The sequence below is a fragment of the Lonchura striata genome, chromosome 1A, assembly GCF_050655825.1.
Source record: "Lonchura striata isolate lonStrDom1 chromosome 1A, ASM5065582v1, whole genome shotgun sequence".
In the NCBI taxonomy this organism is placed as follows: domain Eukaryota; kingdom Metazoa; phylum Chordata; class Aves; order Passeriformes; family Estrildidae; genus Lonchura; species Lonchura striata.
In genome coordinates this window covers 47,770,271-47,798,139 of record NC_140741.1, presented here as the reverse complement: position 1 = coordinate 47,798,139, position 27,869 = coordinate 47,770,271, and the positions used below count along the sequence as shown (strand labels likewise).

Here is a 27,869-nt window from a genome sequence, read left to right as displayed (position 1 = left end):
CCCCATTAAACAGTTTATTACAACACTACATCTACTGTAATCAGTGGTGCTGTGTACAGACATTATATGAACAGTTTAACATGAACAAACTACGATAAAAACAAGCATTTACTTGACTTTTTCAATTGCTTGCACATTATAATTGCCAAATGTATATAACCAGTAATAAAGTTGCAAAAGCTATAAGGTTTAAATCACACAGGTTTCCCTCAAATAAAACAGTTAAGCAACATAAAAAGTAAAAGAGCTACTGGTTACCATGTATGCAGATTTGCTTTATTCAGATCTATTCCTGTTCATATTATCCATGAATCCTTACAGGCTCAGTTCAATCACATGAAGCAAACTGCTGGACAAGCATCTTTCCTTGAAGAATGTATCTTGCCTTGCATGCTGTTCCTCTTCCTTCAGCTGTAATGTGTCAAAATTTGTGATGTAGATTTTGCTAGTCCCCAAAACACACAGAAAATTGTTGGCTTATCTATACATACACAACTCGTGCATCTATTTCACCATGATGTTAACTAACACAAAACACCCAGAAGCAGTAGCTACTTATTTGAAGTTGTTTTCTAATAAAGTAATTAAAAATAAGATTAATGTTGTTGTACAACAAAGTTGAAAGAATATAAACTTCACAGTTAAAGTATTGATGATAAAGAAAGAAATAACTACTGCTTCTGTGACTGCCAAATTTATATAGAACATTTCCTAAAGTATGCATTCTGCAAGAGTAACTGAACAAGAATTTAAGGTAATTTTACCACAATTAGATTTTTACATTTTTACCTGCCCACTTACATAATTTTGAAGCTGGTTTGACATTTAAGTAGTTAATTGATTCTATAATGAAGTGGATGGCTCACAGCTCAGTAACATTTAAAAGCACACAGAATCTGACACCAGTACTTCAAAAGAATAGTGGCAAGCTGGATGGGGCTCACATCTAAAAATACACACTTGTAGTTATGCACAAGAACCCACTTTTCAATGAATACAATGTAGATTTGCAGGTTTCCTCACCTACTTGCCCTTGAAAAATCCCCAAGCCCTACTTCCTGCTCTTGTCGTATTTTGGCAAATCAGGGAACCACACAATTCAAAGTTAATTACTGTAAGAGTTCACAAAATACTTGGGATGGTATAATTCCATACACTGGATTTCAGCTGAATTCCATTACAAAACAATTAGCTATCTTAATTTCATTAATAATTAACAATTTCAACATTCAATAATTTCAAAATAGTTTCAATCAAATTATTTTAAAAACCCAACACATTAAATTATTCATTTGAAAACCAAAACATTTAGAGAAGCAATTTCATGAATGTACAACAGTACACAGCTGTCAAATATTCTTTTACTAGTACAATAATTTCAAAGCTGGGAAAACTAAGTATGCAATTCTTCTTCATTTCCTCAAAGTGACTGTTAACAATAACTTTTAAAAAATTCCTAAGTATAACCAAGTAGATCCTATACACTATAGTGTGCACATAAACTAATCCAAATCAGAGAGTGAAATTTCTTATCTTATTCACAGATTTTGTTCCCAGGTCCTGAATTTATCGACAACTACTTCTGGGGAAGCTCCTTTCCCAGAGGCCAGTGTTACACACTTTTGAAATTAATTAGTAGCAAAGTGACAAAGTGCTACCTCTACAAGAAAAACATGTTCAGAGTTGTGAACTAAGTTAGCACAAACAGACAGGAGACAATCTCAGTTTTCTAGTGAAGAAAGCCAGTACTTGACAGCTGTGAGACTGTACATCAGAATTTGCTGCTCTCATTATACAATTGCTGCAGCCAGAATTATGGATCTTTATTATGTCTATGGCAACAATTAACAGATCCAAAGCACCCTATATACGATTTATAATACTACCATAAGAAAGCTTCAGTTCCTGGGAATAATTTGCTATATCTGTAAAGGTACTTACGGATCTACAGGAACTCTAAAGAATGCACAATGAAGTGAATTTAGGATTAATGCTTTTTGGTATAGGGCTCTTAAGATGGTCAGAACCACACTGAGCCTTCATTTTTAAAAACATGACCAACTAAAATCCAAAGTGGTGTACATTCAGTTCCAAGTATTTTGCCACTATATCTTGGCAAAGCTGAAAACCCTTGTGGCTCGGAAAAGAAAAATCTGTATGGATTATACCTGCGTGATTTTAGCCTTTTTCAGTATTCTACAAGCAAGTAGAATATTGAAGCAACAAAATTTTTTTAAAAAAATTAAATCTCTAGTCAGTATTTCTTGGCATCTTTCCATCTGCCTCAAGCTCATACATAAGCTATCTGTCCCAAGCACGTGTTATATTTGTACAATTTAACACCAAACAGCAATCAGTTTCTCAGCATTTCTACCAAAATTTACCAACTCTATCCAAATTTCAGACTTAGGTGTTGAATAGAATTTTGTGGCTTAAAAGTTAGGGGTTTATGCCAGAACATTTCACAAATGAAATCCCAGAACTTGAGTGATCAAACATTTTTATATTTATGCAAGATGCAACTTGAGCACTTTTTTACTCACAAAAACACACTCTTACAACAAAACCCCAATAGATTTATTATATATATATCAAAAGCATCTTGCAATAGCAGCTCTAGTTTTTTCTGTTTAATTTCAATTATCCAAATATTCACATAAAAGCTTTAAACAGCCTTTAAAATTTTGAAAATTCTACAGTAATTTTAAAGCTGTATATACATATACCCGTCAAGTTTATTATAGTAGTTTATTTTCAGAGATTGAATTTCAATCTCACATGTTCACATTTCAGTAAAATGCACAAGATACATTTGGTATTATATCCTAGACGCTCCTATGAATTACTTAATGTAATTCTCCTTTATTTTATTTTATACATGAAGAAAAAGAAATATACAAACCAAAAATCCCACAAAAAGTATCAGCTTAAAAGCTAAAAATTTATTTTAAATTTAACCTACATTCCAGAACATCACAAAATACCCCAAATATTCTGATGCTTTAGCTGTAACATAGTGACAAAGAAGGAATGTCAAGCTTGACTTTCTATTTGTCTTTCAGCATGTAAGCAGAGATACAAATGTGGTTCTGTCCTGTTCACTATACACATACAGAGTATTTTACCAGCACTAGCACCTTCTCACATTTGCTGCCTGCTCCCCCCTCCTATAACGAGTGTACTTACCTGCTGTCTTTGTTCAGTCTTAGTGTGTAATTTAAGATCCACACAACAACAATTTCATGATTGTTTAAATCATTTTACATGGGGGAAAATCCTCCTAAACAAATGACCCTCATTTGTCAGGTATTTTCTTCTATTATCCCAGCCTGTCTATTCACCAAAACTAACTGATGAACAGAGAGGCATGTTCAGAAAATTCAATCTTTAGTTTACAAATTAAAAACATAATAATTATTGGCAAGTACTTTTAACATTAATATATGAGGGAGAGACAAAATGGTAGATCGAGATGCCACAGGAAAACATAAAAATAAGATCTCTCATATGTCTCCTTTTTTTTTTTTTTTTTTTTGGTAAAAAGAAATCTTAGTTCTCAAACCACAATGAGCAAAAGTAAAAAGGTGATTTTTTTTTCATTCTTTGAAGAACATTGATTCAAACCAACAATTTCATTTTTGTGTTTCATATACCTAAAAATTTCTTGGGGAACCTTTCAAATTTGTCAAAACTAATGAATTCACAAAATAAAGAAACCCCAGGATATGAGGAACAAAAAAAATAAGTGTGTCTACAGACACCTCAGAAGTTAGTAAAATTACAGCAACATATTAATGGGAAAAAAGTAATAAAAGTTAATGCATTTGAAAATAAGTAGCATAAGATCCTCTGATCATTTTTTAATCCTTGTTTCAATCTCAAGAAAATCAGATTCATCACTGAACATTAACAAGCTCTGTGTTTCTGCAAAACACCAGAATAATGGTAAAACAGATTTTATGAAGCATATAAACCAGTGGCACTGCTTGCCTCTATTCATGCTATGCTGGATTGCAAATACTGAATCAGATGCACAAAGCATTATTTCTCTGGTGAATGCTAAATACAGAATTGTGCCAGCCTCACATAAAACACACAGTTAAAAAAGAAGAGTTTAGGTAAACAATATTAATAACATCTTAAGACTAAGACCTGTTATAATTCTAGAAAGGTATATATACCCAGGTCTTGAACAATGTTACCACATGATTCACTTAATATTAGCTAGAAGCTTATTATTAAAATAGCCTATTAAAAGCAAACATTTGCCAATTCATTACAAGTTTTCTTAAAAGGCTAATTTCATACTTCACTTGATGTTTAGGTGGTTATTAGCACAGTTACAAGACCATTCCAACTTAGAGAAGCAAAAATAGAATGAATATTATGTAAACTGTCAGTACAATTTCCCCTCCTACTGACACAAAAAATTTCAACCATGTTAATCTTGAATCACTCTAAAGCTGAAAGTAATTTCAGAGTGATCTGAAGCAGTTTTTGATGAAGCATATGAGCCTTGAACTTCAAATTATTTTGCTTACAGTGGTTTGAGAGCAGAAAAATCAGAGAATAAACATGAAATATGGAGTACAAAGTCTACATACATATCAACTGTTACAATGTTGTGGTTTTGTCTTTGCAGTTCAATCCAAATCCAGTTTAAATAGGAAATAATCAATCAACCCAGTAACAAAAACATAAAATGAAAAACTTAACATTCAGCAGTTATAGAAATTCAGACAGATTAAGATTGGGACGATGTATCAGCTAGAAATACATTATTATCAGTTAAAAAAATTTTTGCCTAACACGTCAGGACTCTTGCTCATGAAGTTACGTTACTATTCTGTTTGTACACGTTAATTTTGCCGTTAATTTTTCTAAATGTCTATCTATTGGGTTCTCAGTTTTTTGACTAACACAGGTTAGACATTCGTCTTAAATCCATTGTTATCTTTTATATTTACAGGCTTTCTATGAGTAAAGGCAAGATATTCCAAGGAAGCATTCAGTTTATAGTAATGGGTTGTTAATGTACAGAAGTCTTACTCAAGTGGAGGCACAAAAATCTTGCAACAATTTGATTTTAAATCATGAAGTGTACAAACAGAAGTGTAAATTACTTGATATGGTACAACTAAACTTTTTAGAGTTTTACTTTTATAAACATATTTCATATGTTATTCCAATTTAACCCATCTCTATAAATGTTATACAGAACAAACCGAATTTCACTGTTCACAAAAGTTTTCACAATGGACCCTTAGAATCCTTCTGAACTAGACGTGTAACACTTTGGAAAAAATGCCAGTACAGTATCACAGTCATGACTATAGGTACACAATAAGGAGAAATATAGGTGCCATTCATAGGGTACAGGCACAGAGGCAACTTCATGTTTTCTGGCAAAACACAGTAATATGGGGAATAACTCGTTTCAGCACTGTTGATATTTATTAAATGACTGAGTGTTAAATCAGTTTATGAATATTATTCAATGTAAAAAATGAAACAAAAATGTATGGGAACATATATCTTAGTGAAAATGAAACATACAAACCAGGAGATAACTGTATTTCTTTTATATGTATGTGTGTGTGTATAAATATATAAAAACAAAACTACAATATATCCCTTCTTCATTAAGACAGCAACAAGACAAACTGTTTACAACTTAAAAAAATACCAAATGTTCTAATTTACATATAGTACACTTAATTTGCCATTTAAATCAAGTTCTATGGACCTATTTTCTTTGCACAAGGGAATCTTTTTGCCCAAGTCCCCCTTTTGAAAGAAAAAAGAAATCCCAGCACACAACAAAGCTGAAGGATCTTACAAATATAAATCCCACCTGAACTGAGACTGAAATAGCCTCAGTGTAAATTGTGCTTCAGAAATTATAAAATGCAACCTAATGCTGCTTGATATATATTCTTGGGGTAAGAGAGTAGGAAATCTGTACTTGTCACAGTAAATATGTATCTACGTGCACAACACTAAATACACAAACTAAAGCTAGATTAGTAAACTATGCCAAGGGTTAAAAAAATTATCTTTCATTCCACACTATTAACAATTTTTAGTATGGTTTGCTCATCTCCACCAGAAGGAAAACACTCTGGAAATGCATCCATTATTCAGCTCAATGGTTACCTCTATTAGTAACAACTATTTGCAAATATCAAAAATATGCAGCTATTATAAAAGGTAAAAACCCAGTTCAACAAAAGAAATTACATTTATTTTGTTATATCTGTATTTTTACGTTCTTATTTTACAATTAAAAACCAGAGTTGATATTTTTACAAAATTCCAGAAATATTTCTACCAATCCATTTTTAATGGCAGAAAGTGGCATTAACAGAAATATACTGCCAACTTTATTTCAGCTGCCATGTTTCACCTTTCTATTTAAGCCTTTGACTCCCCTTCTCTAGCTCTTATTTCTTTTTGTGTCCCCTGCTGGTATATGAATCTGAGACAACATCCCACTTAATTCTCAACACACTAGAGCATTTACTATCATAATTTGTTCTCTCCCAGAGGAGTGTCAGTGACACAAAAACCTGACTGAAAATCTGACATATAACACATACAGAACTGTATTTTCACTTAGGACTATACTACATTTTATATGACGTCTATAAACTTTGCTTTGTAACATCTATAAATGAACTCCCATGAACAAAAAACACATGTAAATCTCAAAACTAAATCTGAGGTTAAATGTAAGAAATGGAAGTTGGGCAGACAGGCATGTCTACAAGCTTCAATTTCAGTGTAGATGTAGTTCTTTCAAAAAAAGAAAAGACCACTAGAGAGTCACTACTCTCTAGTGTAGGTAGGGTTGTTTTTTTTTTCAATTGTCAAATATAAGGCATCATGGGTGGCTTTAATCCCAAACCCTAAAAATGGTACATTACATAATGCCATCATTTCTATGTATTTTAAAGCAGTACATTGAAAAGAATCATTGTTTAGCATGCTACTCTAGCTGTCTAGACATTTGATGCATACAAGACTTCAGACACATGAAAGTGCATAAAAGTGCACGTTAGTTTGTGAACAACCAGAAAAGAACCAATTCTATTGTCACACATTGGTTTACTGGTCTTCAGAAAATGACTCTACTACCAGAAGGGGGATGGACTGAAAAATCAGGGTGGTGGCAGCAACTGATAATAAATTTTACTGAAGGTTAATACCTGGATTTAGCTAGAAGGCAGAAGATACTGACAGATCACATTTCATAAAATAAAGAGCAAAATCTGGTTATATTTCCTGAATTTGACTAAAACTCACCAGGAAAAAAAATCAAACAAAAGCAACATGAAACAAAACAACAAAACCCACAAAATCACCACCATACCTGTGCAATGACAATAACTGTATGGACTTGAAATAATCCACACACAAACTATGAAGGGCTAAATGATACAGTCTTTACAGAAGTATAATCACAAATTGAAAATTAGTATTTTAAAATACAATTAAGAAATAAAACTAAAATTCACATAATATTTTAAGATTACAAAGAGAACAGTCTGACTTATTGCCTTTTTAAGGAGTGGTTCAATCACATTTCATAAAAACTGGAAACACTATTATCAGCCACAATAAGAGAAGTGGCATGCAGAATGTAGAAGATAATTGCACAAGTACTTGCTCCTTCCCAAGATGAGTTAATTACCTGTTATTACTTACCTGTGTTCATATCAGGTGCTGCAAGAAGAAGGTGATTCAGTACATACTGCAGGATCATTTAAATACAGACACGAATGAAACAAATAATCTCAAACCTAGAGAAGTTACTTTTAGTAAGCCAATACAGTTCAAGAACATGAAAGAAATGCTCACCTTCTTTAACGGTGACGATATTCTCTCTCTCTGTCTCGTTCTCTGTCACGATCTCTGTCACGATCGCGATGTCTCTCTCTCTCACGGCTTCTTTCCCGGTAATAGTCATCGTGACGATCTCTACTACGCGATTTGTGGCGCCTACTTTTTTCTCGTGACCTACTGTGGTCCCTCTCTCTGGATCGCTCACGTCTTCTAAAAGAAATTACTTCATTAACTTTTTCTTCAAAATACTTGTCATCCCCATGCCAGTTTTGTATTCTGCTTATGAGTATGAATTTGATCAAAATGCAGGTATATTTTTGTATGTAACATTAAAGATATCTGGTACAAACAGTGGTGGCTAAGAACACAGTTACAAGTAATAAAGGGGCACCCACTTTCTAATGTAGCAAGGAAAAGTCAAAGTATGTACTCAGAATGGAGAATGACTGAAATCCGCTGGGGGAAATGCAACACATATCAAATGATTACTACAACATGGCTGCTAATCTGCATATGGAAAATATGGGCCAAAACCATTCAAAACTAAAAGTTAAACTGAAGCTAATCAGATCAATTTTGAAAAGAGGGTTAATTAAAAGGCAGCTTTCCTAGGTTCAGGAAAGCCTTATTTGGTTCCTTCACGGGAAAGCCTTATTTGGTTCCTTCACATATTTCATGTGCAACTCAGCAAATCACTGGCTTCTTACAAGCCTTAGTTTCTTCTCTGTGAATTAGTCCTGCACCATACCTTCTCTTTTTTAAAGTAAGAGCAGATGGAAGAGGAATGTTTTACCTGGATCCAGAACCATAAGACTTGGACTCAATTCCATGAAGGCAGTCCTGCAGAGAACTAATAAGTACTTTGCAGCGATCATCTGCAGATACTTTGGACTGTTTGATTAAGGAAATTGCAGTTACCAAGGTCTCTATAGCACTTCCATAGTCCCCTGAAAATGATGCAGGATCAGGATCAGAAAATCATGCAAATTAAAAGACAGATTTTTATCTGTAACAGTATTGCCATTTTGAGTATCTTCTCTTAAACAGCCATCTAGATAATTTACTGCAGCACTATTAAAATACTGTCCCAATCAGTACTGAGAAAGTTTTCTTAGAAACTAACCGAAGAACAGTACAAAATCATTTGTAAGTTGTATCTAAATTCACATCAGGAAAATGTGTCTTCAGGTTTTTCAGATTCCTAATTTAAAAAAAACCCCTGCAAATTCTTTTCAGCTGTGTAGAAAAACAAACACATGACTTAAGTTTTACTAACCAGCACTGGCATCTGATACAGCTCTTGAAATGGCACTGCTTGAGATTGCCCTATTTCTATTCATGATTTCTTCAAATTCTGCTTCACTCAGAGGTGTCCTCGCAGCATCCATTTCTCTGCAAGCAATAAAACTAGTATTTAAAAGGTTAAGGAGAACTTCAGAACCTAGCATTGCAATTTCAACAATCCAAGTTTGCAACTTTAAGCAATGACAAACAGAAAAGAAAGCAGGATCTGGGTTTGGTTTTTGTTAAGGACCATCGTTACAGTATAAAATCCTGAAAGCTTAAAAAAAACAAACAGAAAAACCCCAACAAACCAACCAAACAAAAAACCCCAAAGAAACAATTAAGACACTGCTGTATAAATAGACTTTTTTTTCTGTTTATCCCATCTATTTCAAATATTCAGCAGCACTTAATATTGTGCTTGACAAATATTTACAATTTTCATAAAATCCTCGAAGGTACGTAAATAGATATTCCCAACTAAATGGATGTGGAAATACATGTACATAGGCAATGCAGCTTTGAGCAAAATTAGAGAAAATTTTCATAACAATACTGGAATCAGAACTATATGATCCTGTTTCCCAGATCTTAACTAAGACCAGAATGCTGTAACTTTTGAAAAACAAATATAGTTACCATCTTTAAAACACTCAATTTTCTGAATTATATGTCAGCATTTTACAGCAATTTTTTTTTTTAATTAATTTCTGGTCAAGTTCAAGGTACTCCAATTTGATCTCCCTACTAGTCATAGTAAGGAGGAAACAATAAAGCAAAATCCTCGTACTCATTGCACTTCAATTATCAGCTACCTATACAGGGTTTGCAAAGTAACAGAAGTAAACCTAAATTTTCCCAAAAGTTTTGCAGTGTCCTATTAGCCAGTCTCTGTGTCACATAGAAAATTTGGAGAAATGTGTTAAGAGATAAATGATGAGACTGTCAAACTGGCCCACTGCTTGATATTTCTAGAACAGTGTTAGTTCTTCTGGTAGAAAGAAAATGCAGAATAATAAGCAATGCTATCCTCTTAATTGCAAGAAGTGGAACAAGATCCTATAGCCAGTTTAGCATAAGAGGAAATGTCTAAAAATTCATACCTCCCTGAGTTTTGAGTATTATTTTTCGTGTGCCTCCCATAGAATGGAATATGTAATTTTTCTCTTATGGACATGTTATTTCCAGTGAAACGCCTATGATATATAATTAATGACAATTTAAATAGTTATGGATGATAACTTCAACATTATTAAATGAAAATACTGGACAGTAATTTATACTGTCCTATTCCCACTCCTTCCCTCCCCAGACATTCTATAAACTGCAGACAACCTTGATTTAGTTCATCAAAAAACACCCAACACCTTATAGTCTTATATTTCAGGCAATTAAGCCAAATGCTTGAATTTCTATAGTTTTTTTGGTATGAACATCACATGTACAAATGGGGGGGGGGGTTAAACATTGTGGTAAAGAAAGAATCAAAGCACAGTATCTTTGCAGGAAACATTTTAAGCCAGAAAAGTGTGTCTCATGCTAGCAGTAAAATTACTACTGAAAAATTCACATCTAACTATGTAAAATAATCTCTTACAATTTATGCCAAAATTTTTGACAAATACAAATATGGTGAAAATCAAGAAATAGCAGCAAGACAGGGATGCTTGAAATCACAGATGAAAAAGATGTTTCAAACAAGATGTGAAAAACTTGACAAGTCAAGTCAGGGACTTAAGAACTCTGTCACAGATAGGATTAACCACAGGAAAAGCCACTGCTACAAACACAGTTAAGATTGCACCAAATGAGCAGAAACATCTTGATAGGAAAGGAAGGTTAAAGTCTTGCAGTAAATTCACCCCTGGCTTTTAAGACAAACACTAAATTTTAATTAAATCCTAAAGAAAAAAAGGGACAAGCAACACTGCTGAAAGATGAAAATGGTATGAACTTGGTATGACCTCAACATTGACACATATTCAAAAAAGAAAACTTCAGAGCATTCTTAAAAGGCAGCCTGCAAAGCACCATGATACAGGTAAAAGTCAGAACTTCAAGTTAAGACAGAAGCACAACCAGAAGTTGCTGCATAAGAAATTATATATAAGTTTACATGTAGAACACATGGAATGATGACACTACCAAATACAGTGAAGACAAACAGTTCAGAGCTGAAAAGTGAAGTGAGATTACTGGTGTTGCATTTCAGGATTTTCCTCCTGCTGCAAATATGTTTCTCAGATTTAATCCCTTGGAAAAGTTAAAAGGGGGAAACTACAAGATCAGTGGGATCCCTTCTGGCCCTACTTCTAATTACTCCTAACATTTGCATTAAAATGGAAAAAAAATCAAATGTTTCCAATAAGAGGAGTAAAATCTACTACCCAAACACATTAGACAAAAAGAACTCACCTTCCAGGTGGCCCATAGTCACCTCTGTCATATGGTGGAGGTCGGCCATATGGATCTGTCGGAGGTGGCCCACGACTGTCTGAAGTGGGTATGCCACTATTGGCAGGTGGGGGGAAGAAAGCTGGATTCACATGTGGTGCCGGTGGTGGAGCACCTGGCGGTGGCCCAGGGAGATGTGGAGGAGGAGCAAGAGTCAGGGGTGGCCCAAGAGGACCAGGTGGACGAGGGGGAAATGGACCCGGAGGTGGAGGTGGACCCTGCTGAGGTGGTGGTGGACCTGGTGGTGGCCCATAGCCTGGAACTGGTGGTGGAGGGCCTGGAGGAAGTGGCCCAAGTGGAGGCTGACCAAAAGGCTGTCCTGGAAACAGAACTGGTGGTGGTGGACGATCACCACGATTAGGAGGTCCAGCTAATGGAGGTGGGAGGACCTGACCAGGAGGTGGAGGGCCTGGTGGGCCTGGTGGGCCAGGAGGACCTAAGGGAGGACGTGGGGGAGTTTGTCCAGCTAAAATATAAACAAACAAACAGAAAAAAAAAAAATTGAGTGAATAAATACAAAGAAATAAAATTTAAAATTCTTCAGGTTTTTTATTCTAAAAAACAGTGACAAAAAAGAAACCAACCCTCCCTCCCTGAACACTGCAACATGTACAAGACATGAATGTTCCTGTTTTGGGTCCAGTAGCCTAAAAAGTGCTTAACTTATCTGTATCTATTGATACTAGATATCTAGAGATATCTAAACAGAACAACATTATCTTAAACACTGACAACTCTGCTCCTCAAATCACTTAATCACCTGCTGTTTCCAAAATCTGCAAATTACAAAAGCTAGAAGATGTTACATCTTATTGCAGCTAGTCTTTCATGTGGGGCTTAAGATAAAATATATATTAAAAATATTAGACAAGGTGTATTGGAGAAAGTAATGTAAATGCAGTATCCAAGCCTTACTTTAGATTCTCATCTGTTTTTTTTTATTTAACTATGCCCCTTGGACTGTTGGTAGACAATCTATTTCTGAATGATATTTACTAAAAAATATGTCAGCTGAAAAAAGAACTTCAGTGCAGTGCAAACCTAATTGCTTAAGATATTTCTTCTATATCAGATATTTAACTAAACATTAAGACCTCCTCTTCAAATTTCTGGTGTTTTAAGTGCCTACTAACTGACCAGTCAGTGGGCATGAATAAACTTGTACTACAATAAGGAAATTAGTTACTTTACACTATGCAGCACAGGCAATTCTCAGCACATACAGCAAATCAGAAATCTCAACAGCACTACCCTAAAGCCAAATCTATTTGCTAACATGATCTATTTTAATTTTTTTTCATACTTAAATATGTATATTGACACTGTATAAATAATGTATGTAAAAAAACTCTTGCCTTGCTACCAAATTTACTAGGTCCAACTTCTTGTTGAATATCAACAAAGGAACAGTCAAGTCCTATAATCTATGTGTGACCACCGATTATAGCTCATTACTGAATTTCCTTGACCTTTATCATTTCCCAAATAAGTAAGACACATTGAAACACATATAAGACTGGAACTCCATATATGCATAATTTTACCTGGGAAAGGCGGTGGTGGCCCTCCTGGCCCTGCCGGTCCAGGGAATCTATCTCCACCTGGAATGGCACCTGGAAAACGGCCCCGACCTCTATTACTAGGTGGAAATGCTGCTCGTGAGCTTCCTCCTGGGGGACCAGCTTTACCTTCCCCAGACATCTGGCCAGACTGTGTGGCTGCAATAACAAAGCAATAATGTCATTACATAAATCAAAATAGGTTGAAATATTTCAACACTTGACCTAAAGTTTTATGCAGTGCTGAAGTGTGACCTTACGAGCACCAACTTGCTCCCTGTACCCAAACCCAATGCATTTGGGAAGGAAACCATTCATTGCTAAAATACTATGCCTCATACTAAAGGAAGAGGATCTGGAGAGACTGCCAGTCTCCTTCAATGAAGCCCAACACCACACTGGGAAACACAAGACATGGTGCTAAAGTACAACATGGAACCTCTCTTCCCCATTCTACTATAAATACAGACCATCCACTCATTATAATTTAGTCCAGTTTGTTTACAAATGTTAAATTTCTAAATGCTCTTGTGCTTTTTTTTTTTTTTAATTACATCCACAGGAAATTGAGAAATCATCCACAGCTGTTAAGACAAGAGCTGCACAAAGCTGCAACCTTCTCTCAAAATGCAGCAGCTCTTCAGTGTATGAAGTGATTTCTTTAAATAAAGATACAACTTCATTCACCTGGACTCTAAGTATTTTATGGTTATTTTAAACTGTGCAGAAATTATAAGACGCTGAGCTAAGAACCTGCCATTCTACTTCTTCTGCTTTTCCAAGACAGCACTTAAGAAAAGCTTACTTTTCCTTGACTGCATTTCAAACTGACTCAGAAACTGTTTATTACACGGAGTTACAACAGGATTCTGCCCATGCAATTCTCTTTTAGGCAACAAATCCATCAGCTTTTTGGAGGATGCTTCTGATCCCACACCCACAAGGGCAAACCTGAAAGGAAACAAAAACAATTACACCACAATTTGTTCATTTTCTGACATCCTGACGTCTCATGAAAAAGATTACACAAAGTAAGCAAAGGAATACTTGACAACTAGACACAGACAATATCTCACAGGTCTTAGTCCAGCTTTCAGAACAGGTAAAATAACTTATCCTAGGACATAAAAGAAGGAATCAAAACAGCAAGTACAGGATGCATCAAAGTTTATCCCAACAAAGGCAGCTTTTTGGTGGAGTATCAACAGACTACATAATGAATTAATATGATGAAGTTATTAAGCATATACTCATACACTGTGCTCATTGCTGCTAAAGAGACAGAAAGGCACATTCATGCAGTGAAATTTAGGTTGTCAGTGAAAAATGGGTTCAAGCACTTACTTTAAACAGCTAATAGAAAATAAAGATGTAAACAAAGACATAATAATGAAGGTTGGGGAAACAGCATTTACACTGACTAAAAACAAGCATCACCACCATACTACAAATATAAAAATATAGGAAGTCTTATATGAAGATCACCAACGAGCTTTAACTCCCAAAATAATGAGGCACACAATACTATTATAAAAATTTATGCCTGAAACTTAAGTCATTAGTACGAAATCATATGTGAAATCATTTCTGGATCAATAAGCTGAGCAGTTCAAAGACTGACAATTATGAAAACTGAGAACTCCTTCTCCTCCCAAACTTCAGTCCACATATAGAAAAAAACAAATGACAAGTTCTTACCCCTTAGACTGGCCATTAGCACGATTTTCAAAAAATTTTATCTCCAAAATGTCATTTACCCCCAGTGAATGAACTGCTTCAGTTAAGTCTTCATCTGTTGTCCACTGAAAAATATTTTTAATATTCAACAATGAGAGCTTATCTAAAACACTAGGCAAAGGGCAACTAAATTTTCCATGGATTTTTTGAGTGTGTTTGTATGAAATTGATCCAGAGGAGTATTTTACTCAGGCTGTCAATCTAGTCTGACTTTTGGAACAGTAATTTTTATTTTACAATTCGTTCAGATAATTCACGCACATTGTACTGATTTCATGTCATGTACTTCAAAACAGGACAACTTAAGTCAACAGTCAGGTCCTTTACTTACCTATTAGCTCCTGAAGTACTGTAATAGCTAATGAAAAAAACACCTACAGTAAGTAATAATCAGAAATGAAAAAAAAAATTTAATTTATCTTCTAAAATAGAATTTTGCGTATGTGGGCCCTGAAGCACTTGATTTCATGTAAACATATAAAAGCTCCACTTAATTAAGCTACTGACTAGCTCTTGCAGTGTTTCCTTAACTGCAACTGATTTTAAAATATTTTAATTCTAATAAAAGCAATTATCCTAAGGGTGACTGGAGTTCAGTGAGTTATCATAAACCTGTTCTTCTTGGACGGAGAAATAAGCCTCAAGACAAATACCTGAAAACAGTTATGCTGAAAGAGTCACTGCCGATGGAAAAGGCCCTGGAAAAATGTGAAAAGTAATTTCAAGAAAATCCCAGAGAACCTTAAACTAAAACTTTCAGCAAGAGTTTACTAAAAATTTGGTTTGTTTGGAAACCTTGAAGTATTTACAAGCATGAAGTATTTAACAGTTTAAACTTGTTCTCTTCTTTCATTTGATTCTCTGAAAACCTTAAGAACATAGTAGCACAAACATCCTTTCATAACACTTAAAACATGACAGAAACTCTTAAGTTTATATTTTTCTGAAGACTTTCTTGATTTTTATGACATCATGACAGCTCCAGACAGGCTCTCTGAATTTCAGGTAAAAGGAAAAATGACCCCACAACCACAAATGAAAATGAAAGAAAATCAAACCAACAACAAAAACAACTGGGTTTTGATACTCAATATTTCATATAAAACATTTTAAAGCAAAACAATTTTACAAGTAGTTACATCCATAATTAAAATTCCCATGTACAACTAAACAGCAGTAAGATACTTACCCAAGTGAGATTTCCAATGTACAAGGCAATTCTCTTTCCAGTATATGTATAGACAACATTTGGTGCAGCTCCTTTACCTACATCATCCCCAACAGATGGTGGAAGAGAATCCATGTAATCACGATCCTCTGGAGCATCTCCATTATTTGCAGATGGAGAAATTACATCATCATATAAATCAATCTGATCATGCCCACCATATTCAGCCTCCTGAAATAAAAAAGACATATTGATTATAACTAATATTACTCTTAAAATTTTATTGAAGCAAAAGTTGTTATAATTGCCATGTTCCACAGACACAGTAAGTCTGATCGACCACCTACACAACACCCCTGTTGAAAAGCTAAGCACCAGTTTCCTCCATGTCAAAACATATAAAATTCCTATGACTCCTATTACATTCTAAACTTATGTGGAAAAAATATTTCTAGCCACAGCTTTCTATTCCAATAGTTTTACCCTTGTAATATAAGCAGAAATCAAAAAATCCACAAACCCTACTCCCAGAATTGTATACATTCAAATGCAGAAGTGTCACAGTTTAATCCCAGATTGCAACTAAGTACCACACAGTTACTCACTCACTTCTCCCTCCCCAACCACTCCGTGGGATGGATGAGAAAAACCAGAAAAAGCTAAAACTTGTGGGATAAGAACAGCTTCAAAACAGAAATAAAATAAACTGCAAGTCCCTGAGTAGAGATCAACCCCTTCCACCCAACTCTCACCAGTTTATGTACTGGGCATGATGCTCTTCCATCTGCTTTCCTATAAGACAGCAGGACCCATCATTAAACTAGGTATACTGCATCTGATTTTCTGGTAGCTTATTATACAATGGGGCCCCTTCAGCATGTGTTATCTCCTCCTCTGGTGACATTCTGAAATCTTTGTATTTTAGACAGTCCATGATAATTTTCAAGATTCTTGGTTAACTGAGCTCATTATATGGTCACTGCAACCCACTTATTTCATGTAGCACCAGCTGCAGGATGTGTAGAGAAGACCCTCCTTTGAACATCCAGCCCAGCACTGGCAGTCACTGGGGAGCTATGCTTCAGGACTAATCCCTTTCAAAGCAGCTCCTTGATTAGACTCCAATATCTCTTTCAGCAGGAATATAGGAGGCATCAGATACTCTGTCTCCCCAGTTCCATAAGAGAGGGCTGGAGATGGACTGGAGTCTCTGCTGGTGCTTTCTGCCAAGACGCTGTAGGTAGGGCCATTTGCCCCAGCTGCAGTACAGAGCCCATTTTTACATCTTGCTCTGCCCAGACTGGCCTAGGTGTGTTGCATGAACTATGTCTCATTTAATTTGTTAAAAAGCTTGTTGTTGCTCAGAGCCTCATTTGAAATCATTCTTCTTCCAGGTCATTTCATAGAGAGGGTTTTCAATTAGACATCAATCTGGAATATGTGCATTCTCCAAAAACCCACACCACCTAAGAAAGTTGGTGGAGACGTTACCGATGTTTTGTGATCACATCCATTGGCATCTGACAACATCCATCTTGCCATTTTATTTCTAAAAACTCAATATCCCATGTAGGTCCCTTGACCTTACTATGTTTTATGGTAAAATAAGTTTTCGGAATAATTTGGACTATTTTCTTCCCTTTCTCAAAAACTTCTGCTGCTGTATGGTCCCACATGACGATATCAACGTGCTGCAGGTGTTCCAGACCTTCACCCTGTTCCAATGCAACCTGTATCAGTCCATAGAATTGGCAGTGCTGTGTTTCCACCCCTGGGGCACTGGATTCCAGGTCTACTGAACATTCCTTTAAGTAAAAGTAAATTGGGGCCTGTCAAAGGTACTGGAACACATTAGCAATGTCATTTGTGGCAAACCACTTGGCAGTTTTTGACTGCAGCTCAAATTGGAGCTCCAGCATGTCCAGTATAGCAGCACTCAGCCACACAGTGTGACTTCATTCAGGCCACCATAGCTCACTATGGTTCTCATAGTGGTTCACATTGGCCATATGATCCTGCTGGTCACTGCTTGATTCTCCAGTTGATAAATCAGCTTGTGGATGGGAAATCATGGAGTCTTGGCTGGTGCAATGCTGCTGCTGGTGCAACACGATGGTAGCAACCAGCACCTGTTCTCTGACCTTCAGCAAGCCCAAGAGAAGTGTCCTCTGAGGGAACAGGCAAGGCAGGCAGCTGCTTAGCTTCCTCTGCCTCCAAGGCAGTGGTACTGAACACCCTCTTTTGGGTCCTTGAAATACCCTCTCCTAAGACAATCTGTGCCAGGGATGCACAGAACCTCAAGAACAGACACAGAGGGTGCTTTTGCCACACAATCTGGGTCAGGATCACTTCAGCCTCTGGTTTAGTCAGCTGTTGGGTTCCCCTCTCTCTCCAGAAACAGAAATAGGTTCTGCCCCTGAAGAGCTGGATAGCATTGGGGTACCCTGTGCACTAGAGCCTGATGTGTATGGATCCTGTGGCCTGATGTGCCAGGCCACAGGATCCATACACTCTGTAAACCCAGCATATGAAAATTGCATGCTCTGGACAAATTTCTGCCACAAGGGTCATATGCACTGGAATTCATCTGGGTCTGTGGGTGACTGAGCACTGTCTGGGACATAACAAAGGTACTGGATACCTCTGTGGTGGCCCCGGGTAACATGGAACATTTTCTTTGAAGGGACATCTTTCTTCACACTCTAGAGGAGTTACCTCCCAAAGGCTGAGGCCCTTTGCCAATCACTTTGTCAATGCCCCCTTCCTTAGAAGGTGATCCCAGCTGCTTGGTCTCCCTAGCCTCTAATTCCAGGCTCCTAGCCCTGTTCCCCAGCATCCAAGCAGTCAGGTGATCACCTGCTCACCTGGGTGATGGCTGAAATCTTTTTGCATATCCCACAGCTCTCTCAGGGATAGGGATTGAGTGGTTCCCTTTTGTTCCACCTCTTCCTCCTGCTCTTGTGATGGTGCTGCTTTGTTCTCCTTTGCTAAACAAGCTCTCTTGTATGCATTTCTTCTGGTGAGAAGGGGTGACTGATTCTGGCAGGGCTTGGTGCTCTGGGTCAGCTGCATCACCCATCACAAGGGTCTGAGCTCCTGCCACCAAGGTCTGATTAGCCACACTGCCTGTCACAAGGTTTAAGCAGTTGCAAATAGTTGTCTAACCCTAAACAAGACCTGGCCCACAATCATGATTCCTGGCAACAGGGCCATGCTTGTTTCAACATCCCAAGGATATTCAAAATTTTCAAAAGCTACTGTCATTAGCCCGGCAGAGAAGGGGAAGATGTAGGATCATGTCTCCTCCACAGATTAACTCTCAAAGGATGAAAGGTAAAAGGTGTAGTTATTAATGGTTTACAATAGATCACTCACGAAGTACAAAGATGACAGAGCCAAGTACAAGTAACAGATTTCTTTCACAACCAACAATTCTGTTGTATCATATGCCAGTGCTCACAGGACTATCAAATGCCCTGGGTTAGAAGAAATCTTAGAGATTATCTAGTTCCAAGCCCCCTGCTGTAGGCAGGAATATCTTCCACTAGACCAGATTGCTTATGGACTTACGCTTATGGTTATCACAACACAACACAACAACCTTAGAGCAGTTTCCACAGGTGAAAAACAGGACAACACAGAGCACATGCTGGAAGTAAGGAGAGAAACAATGGAGCTCTGAGAACAAGCAGAACAATTGCTTGAGAGTTGAGAGCATAAAATCAACATTGTGCCCAACAACTATTAAGCTCATATAACAAATGCATAAAGCAATTTTGTTCTAGCATGTTCTGGTCACATTTGTTGTTTTCTCAACCTGTCAAGCCACACAATAGGTGATCATAAAAGGGCTATTGTGGTTTAACTCCAGCTAGTAACTAAGTACCACACAGGCGTTTGCTCACTCCACTCCTGAAACCCTGTGGAACAGGGAAAGAGAATCTGTGAAAAGGTAAAACCCATGGGTTGAGACTAGAACAGCTTAATAACGGAAATAAAGTCAAATATAAATGAATGATGTTGATGAAAAAGAAGACAAAAAGAAATTAAGTAATGCACAAGTGAGTCAAGTGATGCATAACCACTGATGTTCATCACTCACTGACCAATGCTCAGTCTATCCACAAGCAGCAATTGCCCCTCTGAGCCAACCTCCCGCAGCTCCCTGTACCCTCATACCTTGCTCCAGAACAGAAACTGCCTCCACCAGCTTTTGGTATCAGAGATATTTCAGCATCCACTATGAATTTGCATCCAGAAACTCACAGAAGTATCCTAGACAGAATAGTTCAAGGTACCATATATGGCAGCTACAGAGAACCAAGCTGGACTCCACAAAACACAGGCTGCAAAGGTGGCAATGTTTGTTGTACACCCAAGATATCTACAACCATGATCAAAAGATCCACTGTCTTGAAAACACAAAAATATTATCAACTACTGCTTAAACAGGGATAGTGTAACTAAAATAATATAATTTAAAAAACCAAACAAATAGGTGAACTGAATTTTGGCATTGTCAATGAAGTACTTTTAATCCTCAGTAAACTGCATTGTCCCAATAAACTTCAACTGAAGAATCTCTCTCTAAATGTAAGCTTACCACAATTAAATTAAGGGTTTCATATTTCACCTACTCTATCCAGTTCTCAGTTTGATTCCTCCTATCACCACATCTAAGGAAATCAGGTACACAGAACTGCTTGAGACAGGCCTAAACATGCCATCTTACAGCTAGATAAAAGTTGCTGTCACGAGGCAATTAAGGAAATCCTCTGCTAAATGTGCAATAACTCTAGTCATTATGCATATGAATAATTACTTCAGGGAAGTAGAATTTAGTCTTGGTAGACAGATGCAAAAACACAATCACCAAGCTCACAGCAGATATATGTACACTAACCTAGCTCTCTGAGGTCAGCATTGCCAAAACACCAGAGTGGGCAGCAGTCCACAGCTCTGCTGCACTCTCCTAGCAACAAGAAACTCCTCTGAAACAGATTGTTTGTATCTCACAGGCTTTCAGGTCTCCATCAGTGGAGAGAATTATTAAGGCAGCAGAGTCCACATGTAATTGAGAGGGGGGCAGGGCAGGCCCAATAGCACCAGTGTCTTACTTTAAATAAAGAAAGACACAAGAGAAAACCCGATGTTGTTCACCAGAATTTCTTCTCACATCATGCTGGTTTTGCATCCAGCATGGAATTCATTCAGTTACCAATCTGTCAGCAAGGTGTGTGCTTCAATGATTAAGAATGATCTGAACCAGCAACTCCAAGTGTAAAGAGAAGATGTCCTGATGGATGTTGCACAAGATCCAACAAACCTTTCTCCTTCATCCATGTTCTGTGGAAACTTATCTAAACACAATCTTCCTTCCCAGAAGAGATGCAGAAGAGGAAAAAAAGTAAAGGAAGTGTTACTTCTCTAGTCTCAGCTATTCAAACAAATGCTCTGCCTGCATCAGAACAAGGTTTGACCTCTTCCAGCTTCTGTAGGTACAAGAAGTACATCAAGCATTAAGTGAAATTATTTCTTCTCAATGACTGTAACTCACAAGCTTGCAGATAAACATGCTAAGAAATAAAGTGAGCACTGTTGTTATGGCCCCCTCTAAGACCAATTCAGACAGCAATGCATTTCCAAAGTCTATGTTTTAACTAGACTACAGTCTGAAATACTTTATCATAAAATCAGGATTGAAATTCCACATTCTATGCTAATAGGTGCTATTGGGTGAAACATTCCCACATGAAAGCCATGAACACGATGAACTTCATGTCCAGGAGGGACAAACTTAACGTGTTATTTCTTATTTGGAACTTAGTGGTCATGCTCCTCTTAGCTGCAGAGAACCACTTACTTCCTTTACAAGTGCTGTTTTGGAAATGGCTTTTGTTGTTGTTATGTAAAATTTCTTTAAGGTGTCCATATGTCTGTTAGACTTGCCTTTTCTGCAGACCTTTGTCCAATTTAAGAGTTAAACACTAACTTACATTGCGAAAAAAAACCCCACATGTAAAAAATTGAGGTAAATAAAGTTTCATGAGAAACATTTACTGTTAATTCTGGGGAAAAAAAAAGATAAAACCTAAACTATTCAGTTCCCCCCTTATTGTTTTTTTCACTCAAGTTACCATATTTGTGGTCAAAAACTCTAAACACATGTTAGCATCCTCATTTAAAAAAATAAATTTGTAGATCCTGAAGAATAACAAAGACATAAACAAAAATCTTTCTGGTCTTGATTACCTGTCTGAACATACAAAATGGAACATTAACAAAAAAGGGGGTCTTTGATACTTCTCAGATAGCAAACTTGCCTATGGCAGAAGTGGACAAGTTTGCTAGACCATAGGATTCACGTTTACTCTACAGGCCCAAATGCTCTTGGCTCTAAACGGCACAGCACTAAAATTTAAGCAACCTGATCCCTTGTAACTAAAAATTACAGAGTAAGTACAGAGTTACAAAAAATAACTAAACATTCACAAGTAGTCAAAAATACAAACTAAACATACATATCATCACTGTTCACATTAAAACAAAATGAAGAGGTGCCAGGTAAGAAGGTCTGAAGTTTTTCTGGAGTTTGATATTTACAAAACAAAAATATATATACAGAAGTTATGTCTTTCCATGGCCCCTTTCAGCAGAACTGACAAAATGTATACGCCATCACATGTTGTGGACATATTTTATAACACATGCAGGTCTGTCACTTTATGTTTTTTTCTGACTAGGACAGCCCTAAGGAGTAGAAATTTATTATACCACAATCCCCTCCCATGATAAGACACCTCTCTTTCTGATATAAAGGCTGTTCTTAATAACTGGCTTTAACTGGCCACTAAATGCTAGCTTTTATTATTTATCACACACAAAAAAACTTCCTTTGTGTTACAGATCTGAAGTCAAGACAGTAACTAACACATTACTAAGATACTGTAATTTTCAGATAATTAGCCTCTTAACTGTTTAGTCCATCTAAATCAGATTTATTACCCAGTTACAAAATACAAAGTGAAAAGTCTTTCATCCCTAATTTGTTAGCATTTAAAAATCAAAATAGAACACTACAGGCATGTCTAGACATATCCACAATTCAACTACCCAAGTTTACTCATTAAGAGCATAAACAAAGCAAGCACCTTTTCCACAGCATTAAAATATGATATGCTTAAATTCTTTTGCATCCTCTTTCTGACCAGAAAGATTTTTACATGTATACATGTGTATAATAAAAGTTTTTACTGTTTAACTACATGCATGAGGACATGTGGGGAAAAAATCCTCCAAGCATGAAAATGCAAAGCTGATTAGGGCATCAGGGAACTGGTAACACATGGTCAAATTTTCATGACCATAAAAAAGCAACCCAGTTTGCTGGCCAAACTGGCAGCAGCGTCAAGTCAGATACAAACTGGCCTTCTGCACAAGTTCCTTATTATCTCTGTACCACACAGCAATATTCTGGGGTTTTGTGTATAAAACCACACCCTAATATTTCCTAAAGCACTCCAAACTTACTGAGGGTAGAAGACCCTTGAAAGAATACCATCCCCAGCTATTTGTATGCAGGTAACAGTTCTAACAAGCGTCACAGATCTGCCTCTCCTGAAGAGCAAGATGTGTAACATGTAAGGAGATGCTTAAGGTAAAATATTCCATGCAATACCTATTTCTAACAGGGCAAAAGCAATGCATGCAGGAAGTACTACATTTATGAGCTATAATCTCAAAATGAGACTTTAAATAAATAGATAAGACTGCTGGATGGGGAAGTCGGCTTAGAAGAAAAGAAAAATGAAAAATTACTCAACCAAGTTCTCCAAGACAAAAAAAAGAAACCACAATTTAAACAAAACTGTAATTGGTCAGAGCCAAATTGACTAATGCTGTTAGCCCAAGAACAAAAAGTATTATTTTCATGAACAACAAGTTAATAAAAGAGGCAACACTGACAGACAATGAGGTTCAGCTGGAATAGGAAAGATGCATCTTCACTCAAAAGATTTTTTATCAAGTTTTGTAACCAAAACTAAATACAACCCATGACAGTTTATGGCTATCATCCATCTTAGCCAGCTTGTAAACCCATGGTTCTGTGGTCTTTATTTCACCTTTATAACCTATGGTTCATTTAGCACTAATCAAGCAGAACAACCTTACCCTCCACCTACTTGGAAAAAGGCATTAAAAAAATCCCAGAAGAGCCTCAAGGATGAGTACCTTGAGGTGTAGAACAAGACAAAATAACCAAGGGAAGTTTATCCAGTTAATAAGTCCTAAATCTAAATGAAGGGTTAACTCCAGATGCAAACACAAGTCTTGTCCCAGCTTGGGTATAAATACAGTTATGTACTGCATAGAGAAGAACAGCAAGCTCCACAGCACATTTTTCAGTCCCTGCCAAAACTAGTGGAAAGGGTTTCTATACTCCAATTTAAAAAATATTAGTACGTCACATTCATGTAGAACAACAAAATCAAAAATCAAGTTCATTTAACAGATAAAACCAATTTATTTTACAAATATGGTGTTTGTAAAATGCATAAATTGTAAAAATACAAAATCAAATTAATAATGGAAATCACTTTCTTCCTAAAGCATTTTTAACTGTCATCTTAACACATCCACATAATTCTGTATTATCCATTTAAGCTGTCAGCTTCAAATCAGGAACAGCACTTTGTTAATAAAAGTTTCTACACACCTTTTCTCAATGATGTCAGAATTAAGAGGCAGTAACTAATACAACTCTCTTTCACATATGACAGAAGGAAATGCCAAAGTGCAGAGGCATCAATCTCTCACAATTTTACAAAAGTAAAACTTTTATATTGTCTCCAGACTTACTCAGTTCAACAATATTACTTTAAATAAAAAGTCACAGAAATTAAATCTGGAAAATAACAAACAGCAATTTTTGGGGGTGTGTGCCACAGTCAAAAACACAGAAGAAAACCCCCTAAAACAAACAAACAAAACCCCCAAATTTAAGCTGATGGAAAAAGGGCAGTAGCCTCTTCTCACCTTTCTGCCCTGTATTTTGCAAGATTTATGAACTGAAACAACAAACTGCAGAAATGCAAACCCACAAGGGAAGCAACTGGAGTGAATACAGAGAAAAAGCAAAAGGGTTCCCTGCCTGCTGGATTAAGCTAAACTAAATTATCACAAGACTCTCTTCATTTGTAACACCATGGTTATATAGAATATCAACAGTAATGACTACCTGAGACCTAAGTAGACCAGGACCGTGTGAGTGAAACAGATCATCCCCATCACTTTTGTTCCAGCACTATCTCTTACAGCACATAACTATTCTACTCTGAGCCCTTCTGCACACATGAATTTACACAAACACTACCAGATTCAAGTGAGGGTTTTTTCTCTGAAAAATCTCCTTTGTTTTCAGTTTTATTTAGAATTGATTAAACCAAATTCAAGTTATCATAGAACCTCAAAAATGTACTCTTCTGCTGAATGGTGTCTGCCCTAGGGTTCATTCCTGTTTAAATTCATACAGTGGGTCTTCAACTGTAAGGGAGAAACCTTCACATACAGACAAAATAAGAGCAAATCAGTGCTTTTCATCATCTCCTTTTAGTATGGCACTCTTTCTGAGTACACCTTTATGAGATTATTAATACTCAGAATTACTGTATTAATCGATGTCTGAAGAAATAGTCTTCTAAAAAAGCTACAAGTTGCTGAGAAAGTTACATATTCCCTATGAATTCCAAAGCCATTGCTTATTTCCCAGTTCTCTGTAGGGCAAGCTGGCATACAGCCGGGCCCCGTAAGTTCCTGAAAGTGCAGTTGTTCCCGGTTATTTATGCTCTAGGGTAGGAACAAAGCAATTTGGGGCAACTCAACCTGGAGAAGTGCAGCACTCGCTAACAGGACAGATGGCATGCAAAACTCATACAACCATCGCGTTTAGGTAGGAAAGCTGGCACACGGCTGTGTGGTAAAGATGAGGGAAAAACACAAACAAAACACCAAAAATCCACAACAAAACCAAAAAAACCAAACACACCTAGAAAAAAAGAGGACTACTTATAATCCAGAGAAGTTTCATATTTCATCTATATTGCCTCAACAAAATATGAACTCACCCTCTAAAAAAGGCTTGTGTCACTTTTTAGAATGGAATAACAAGCAAGAAAAACAAAAAAGGAAATACAAAAAGCTGGATACTCTCTCCAGTGCTGCAGAATAAAGCCGCACTAGTTCCGCCTCCCCCGCAAAGCGCGGCCGAGGAACAGACACCGCTCGGCGGCTTTTCGATTCATCTACGAACAATGGCAGCGCTTCCCCTGCGCCCCGGCGGGAAGGGGCCGCTCTCCCCGCCGCATCCGGGAGGGCCCCGCCCGCCAAGCCGGCGCGGAAGAGCCCTCCGGAGCGGCCCTGAGAAAGAAAGGCAGAGAGGGAGGAAGGCTGGCAGAAACGGAACAGCGAGGAAAGGAAAGAAGGAAGGCGCTCGCCCCCGGCGCGCCCAGCCCGCCGGCACAGCCGCCCCTCAGCGCCGGGCGCGCTCCCCGCCCGGCCGGGCCGCCGCCGGCACCCGCGGCCCGGGCGGGGGGCCGCGCCCGCCCGGCCCCGCGCGGGCCCGCGCCCGGCGGCGGCGGGAGCGCCCGAACAATGGCGGCGCTGCGGCCGCCGCGCTGAGGGCCCTGCAGGCGGCGCGGCCGCGAAGGCGGGCGAGGGAGGGGAGCGCAGAGGGGAGCGCAGCGGAGAGGCCGCGCCCGCCGGCCGCGCGTACCTGGTTGAACTCCTCGCCCACATCGGCGTAGATGTCGATGTGGTCCACGCCGTCCGCCATGGTCCCGCCCGGGGCCGCCGCCAGCCGCGCCCGGCTCCCGAGCCGCCGCCGGGAGGGGGAGGGAGCGGGGAGGCGGAGCGGGCCGTCACTTCCGCGGCGGCGCGGCGGGGCTTCCGCCGGCGGCGGCGCCGGGCCGCTCCTCCCGCCCCGCCCCGCCCCGCCCCGCCCCGCCCCGGGCGCTCCCCGCCCGGCGGGGCCGCGTTGCTGCTGCCGCGTCCGGCCCGGCCCTGCTCCGCGCTGCTGGGCTCGGCGGGGCTGCGCCGGCCGCACCGTGCCGGGCGGTGAGGTCGGTGTCGGTGTCGGTGTCGGCGCTGCGGGGCGCAGGCCGGTGTGCCGCTCCGCCGCGCTCCGGGAAGGGAGCTCCAGCGCAGTCACAGCGCCTTGGTGCTCAGCAGCCGAGGCCTGTGGCTGTCGGCTGAAAATGAGCACCGCGCTGCGCCTTCAAAGCAGGGGCGCGCCGGGCTCCGGAGCGCAGTGAAATGTGCGGCAAGGACACAAAACAGGCACACGCCGAACTGCATTTAGCCACGGCTCTGCTGTGCTGCCGCAGAGCACTCTTTTTTAACGTCACAAAGTGAAGATAATTAATGTCAAGTCAATCGGGGTTCTTTCTTTCGGTGTTGTTTGTTTTTGTTGTGCATTTTGAACTGTTAGGGTTGCAGGACAGCTTCAAATTAATTTTGAATGAATGTTCTGTTACCCAGATCCATGTTTAAACTCCAGGTGATTTTTAGAAACATCTCCTGGTATATGAAGCGCAGTGCACATAATGCTCTACATAATAGGTTATGTTCTGCTTTGTACATTGTGTTCCACATCCAAAAATAAACCTGCTTTTTTTACTTTATCAAAAGCTGACAATAAGAAGCCTGTGCATCTCAGACTGAATTAAAATAATGTAAAAACATCACTGCAATGAATAAAAATGTTATTTTTAGCATGACTCAAGTTTTCTTGTTTCATGACTGGAAATACTTCACAGTGTTTGGAT

The 27,869-nt window shown here is 38.3% G+C and overlaps 1 protein-coding gene across 5 annotated transcripts; it reads right to left on the bottom strand.

The window, feature by feature from the left end:
* CPSF6 (cleavage and polyadenylation specific factor 6) lies at nucleotides 1-26,979 on the bottom strand. 5 transcript variants are annotated; one of them, XM_021544271.3, is made up of 11 exons: nucleotides 26,819-26,979; nucleotides 16,069-16,278; nucleotides 14,841-14,944; nucleotides 13,948-14,093; nucleotides 13,128-13,301; nucleotides 11,545-12,049; nucleotides 10,233-10,325; nucleotides 9,122-9,237; nucleotides 8,639-8,792; nucleotides 7,861-8,052; nucleotides 1-411 (listed from the first exon to the last, which is right to left on the bottom strand). In XM_021544271.3, exons 1-10 carry the CDS (start codon nucleotides 26,876-26,878, stop codon nucleotides 7,866-7,868), a joined length of 1,749 nt encoding a protein of 582 aa, XP_021399946.1. In that variant the 5' UTR covers nucleotides 26,879-26,979; the 3' UTR covers nucleotides 1-411; nucleotides 7,861-7,865. The 5 variants fall into 5 exon arrangements, with proteins under 5 accessions (XP_021399946.1, XP_021399945.1, XP_085425268.1 ...); XM_021544270.3 differs by having other exon boundaries at nucleotides 7,861-8,055; nucleotides 26,819-26,976; XM_085569142.1 differs by lacking the exon at nucleotides 26,819-26,979 and adding an exon at nucleotides 26,172-26,287 and having other exon boundaries at nucleotides 7,861-8,055.
* Nucleotides 26,980-27,869: the final 890 nt, after the last annotated feature.

What these genes read in the sequence shown, in the direction of transcription:
- CPSF6 (XM_021544270.3), bottom strand. Translation starts at nt 26,878, where the DNA reads ATGGCGGACGGCGTGGACCACATCGACATCTACGCCGATGTGGGCGAG. An exon ending in ACATTGGAAATCTCACTTGG is followed by an intron (nt 14,945 to 16,068) that starts GTAAGTATCTTA and finishes AATATTTTTCAG; the next exon opens with TGGACAACAGATGAAGACTT. An exon ending in GCTAATGGCCAGTCTAAGGG is followed by an intron (nt 14,094 to 14,840) that starts GTAAGAACTTGT and finishes GTTTCCTTTCAG; the next exon opens with GTTTGCCCTTGTGGGTGTGG.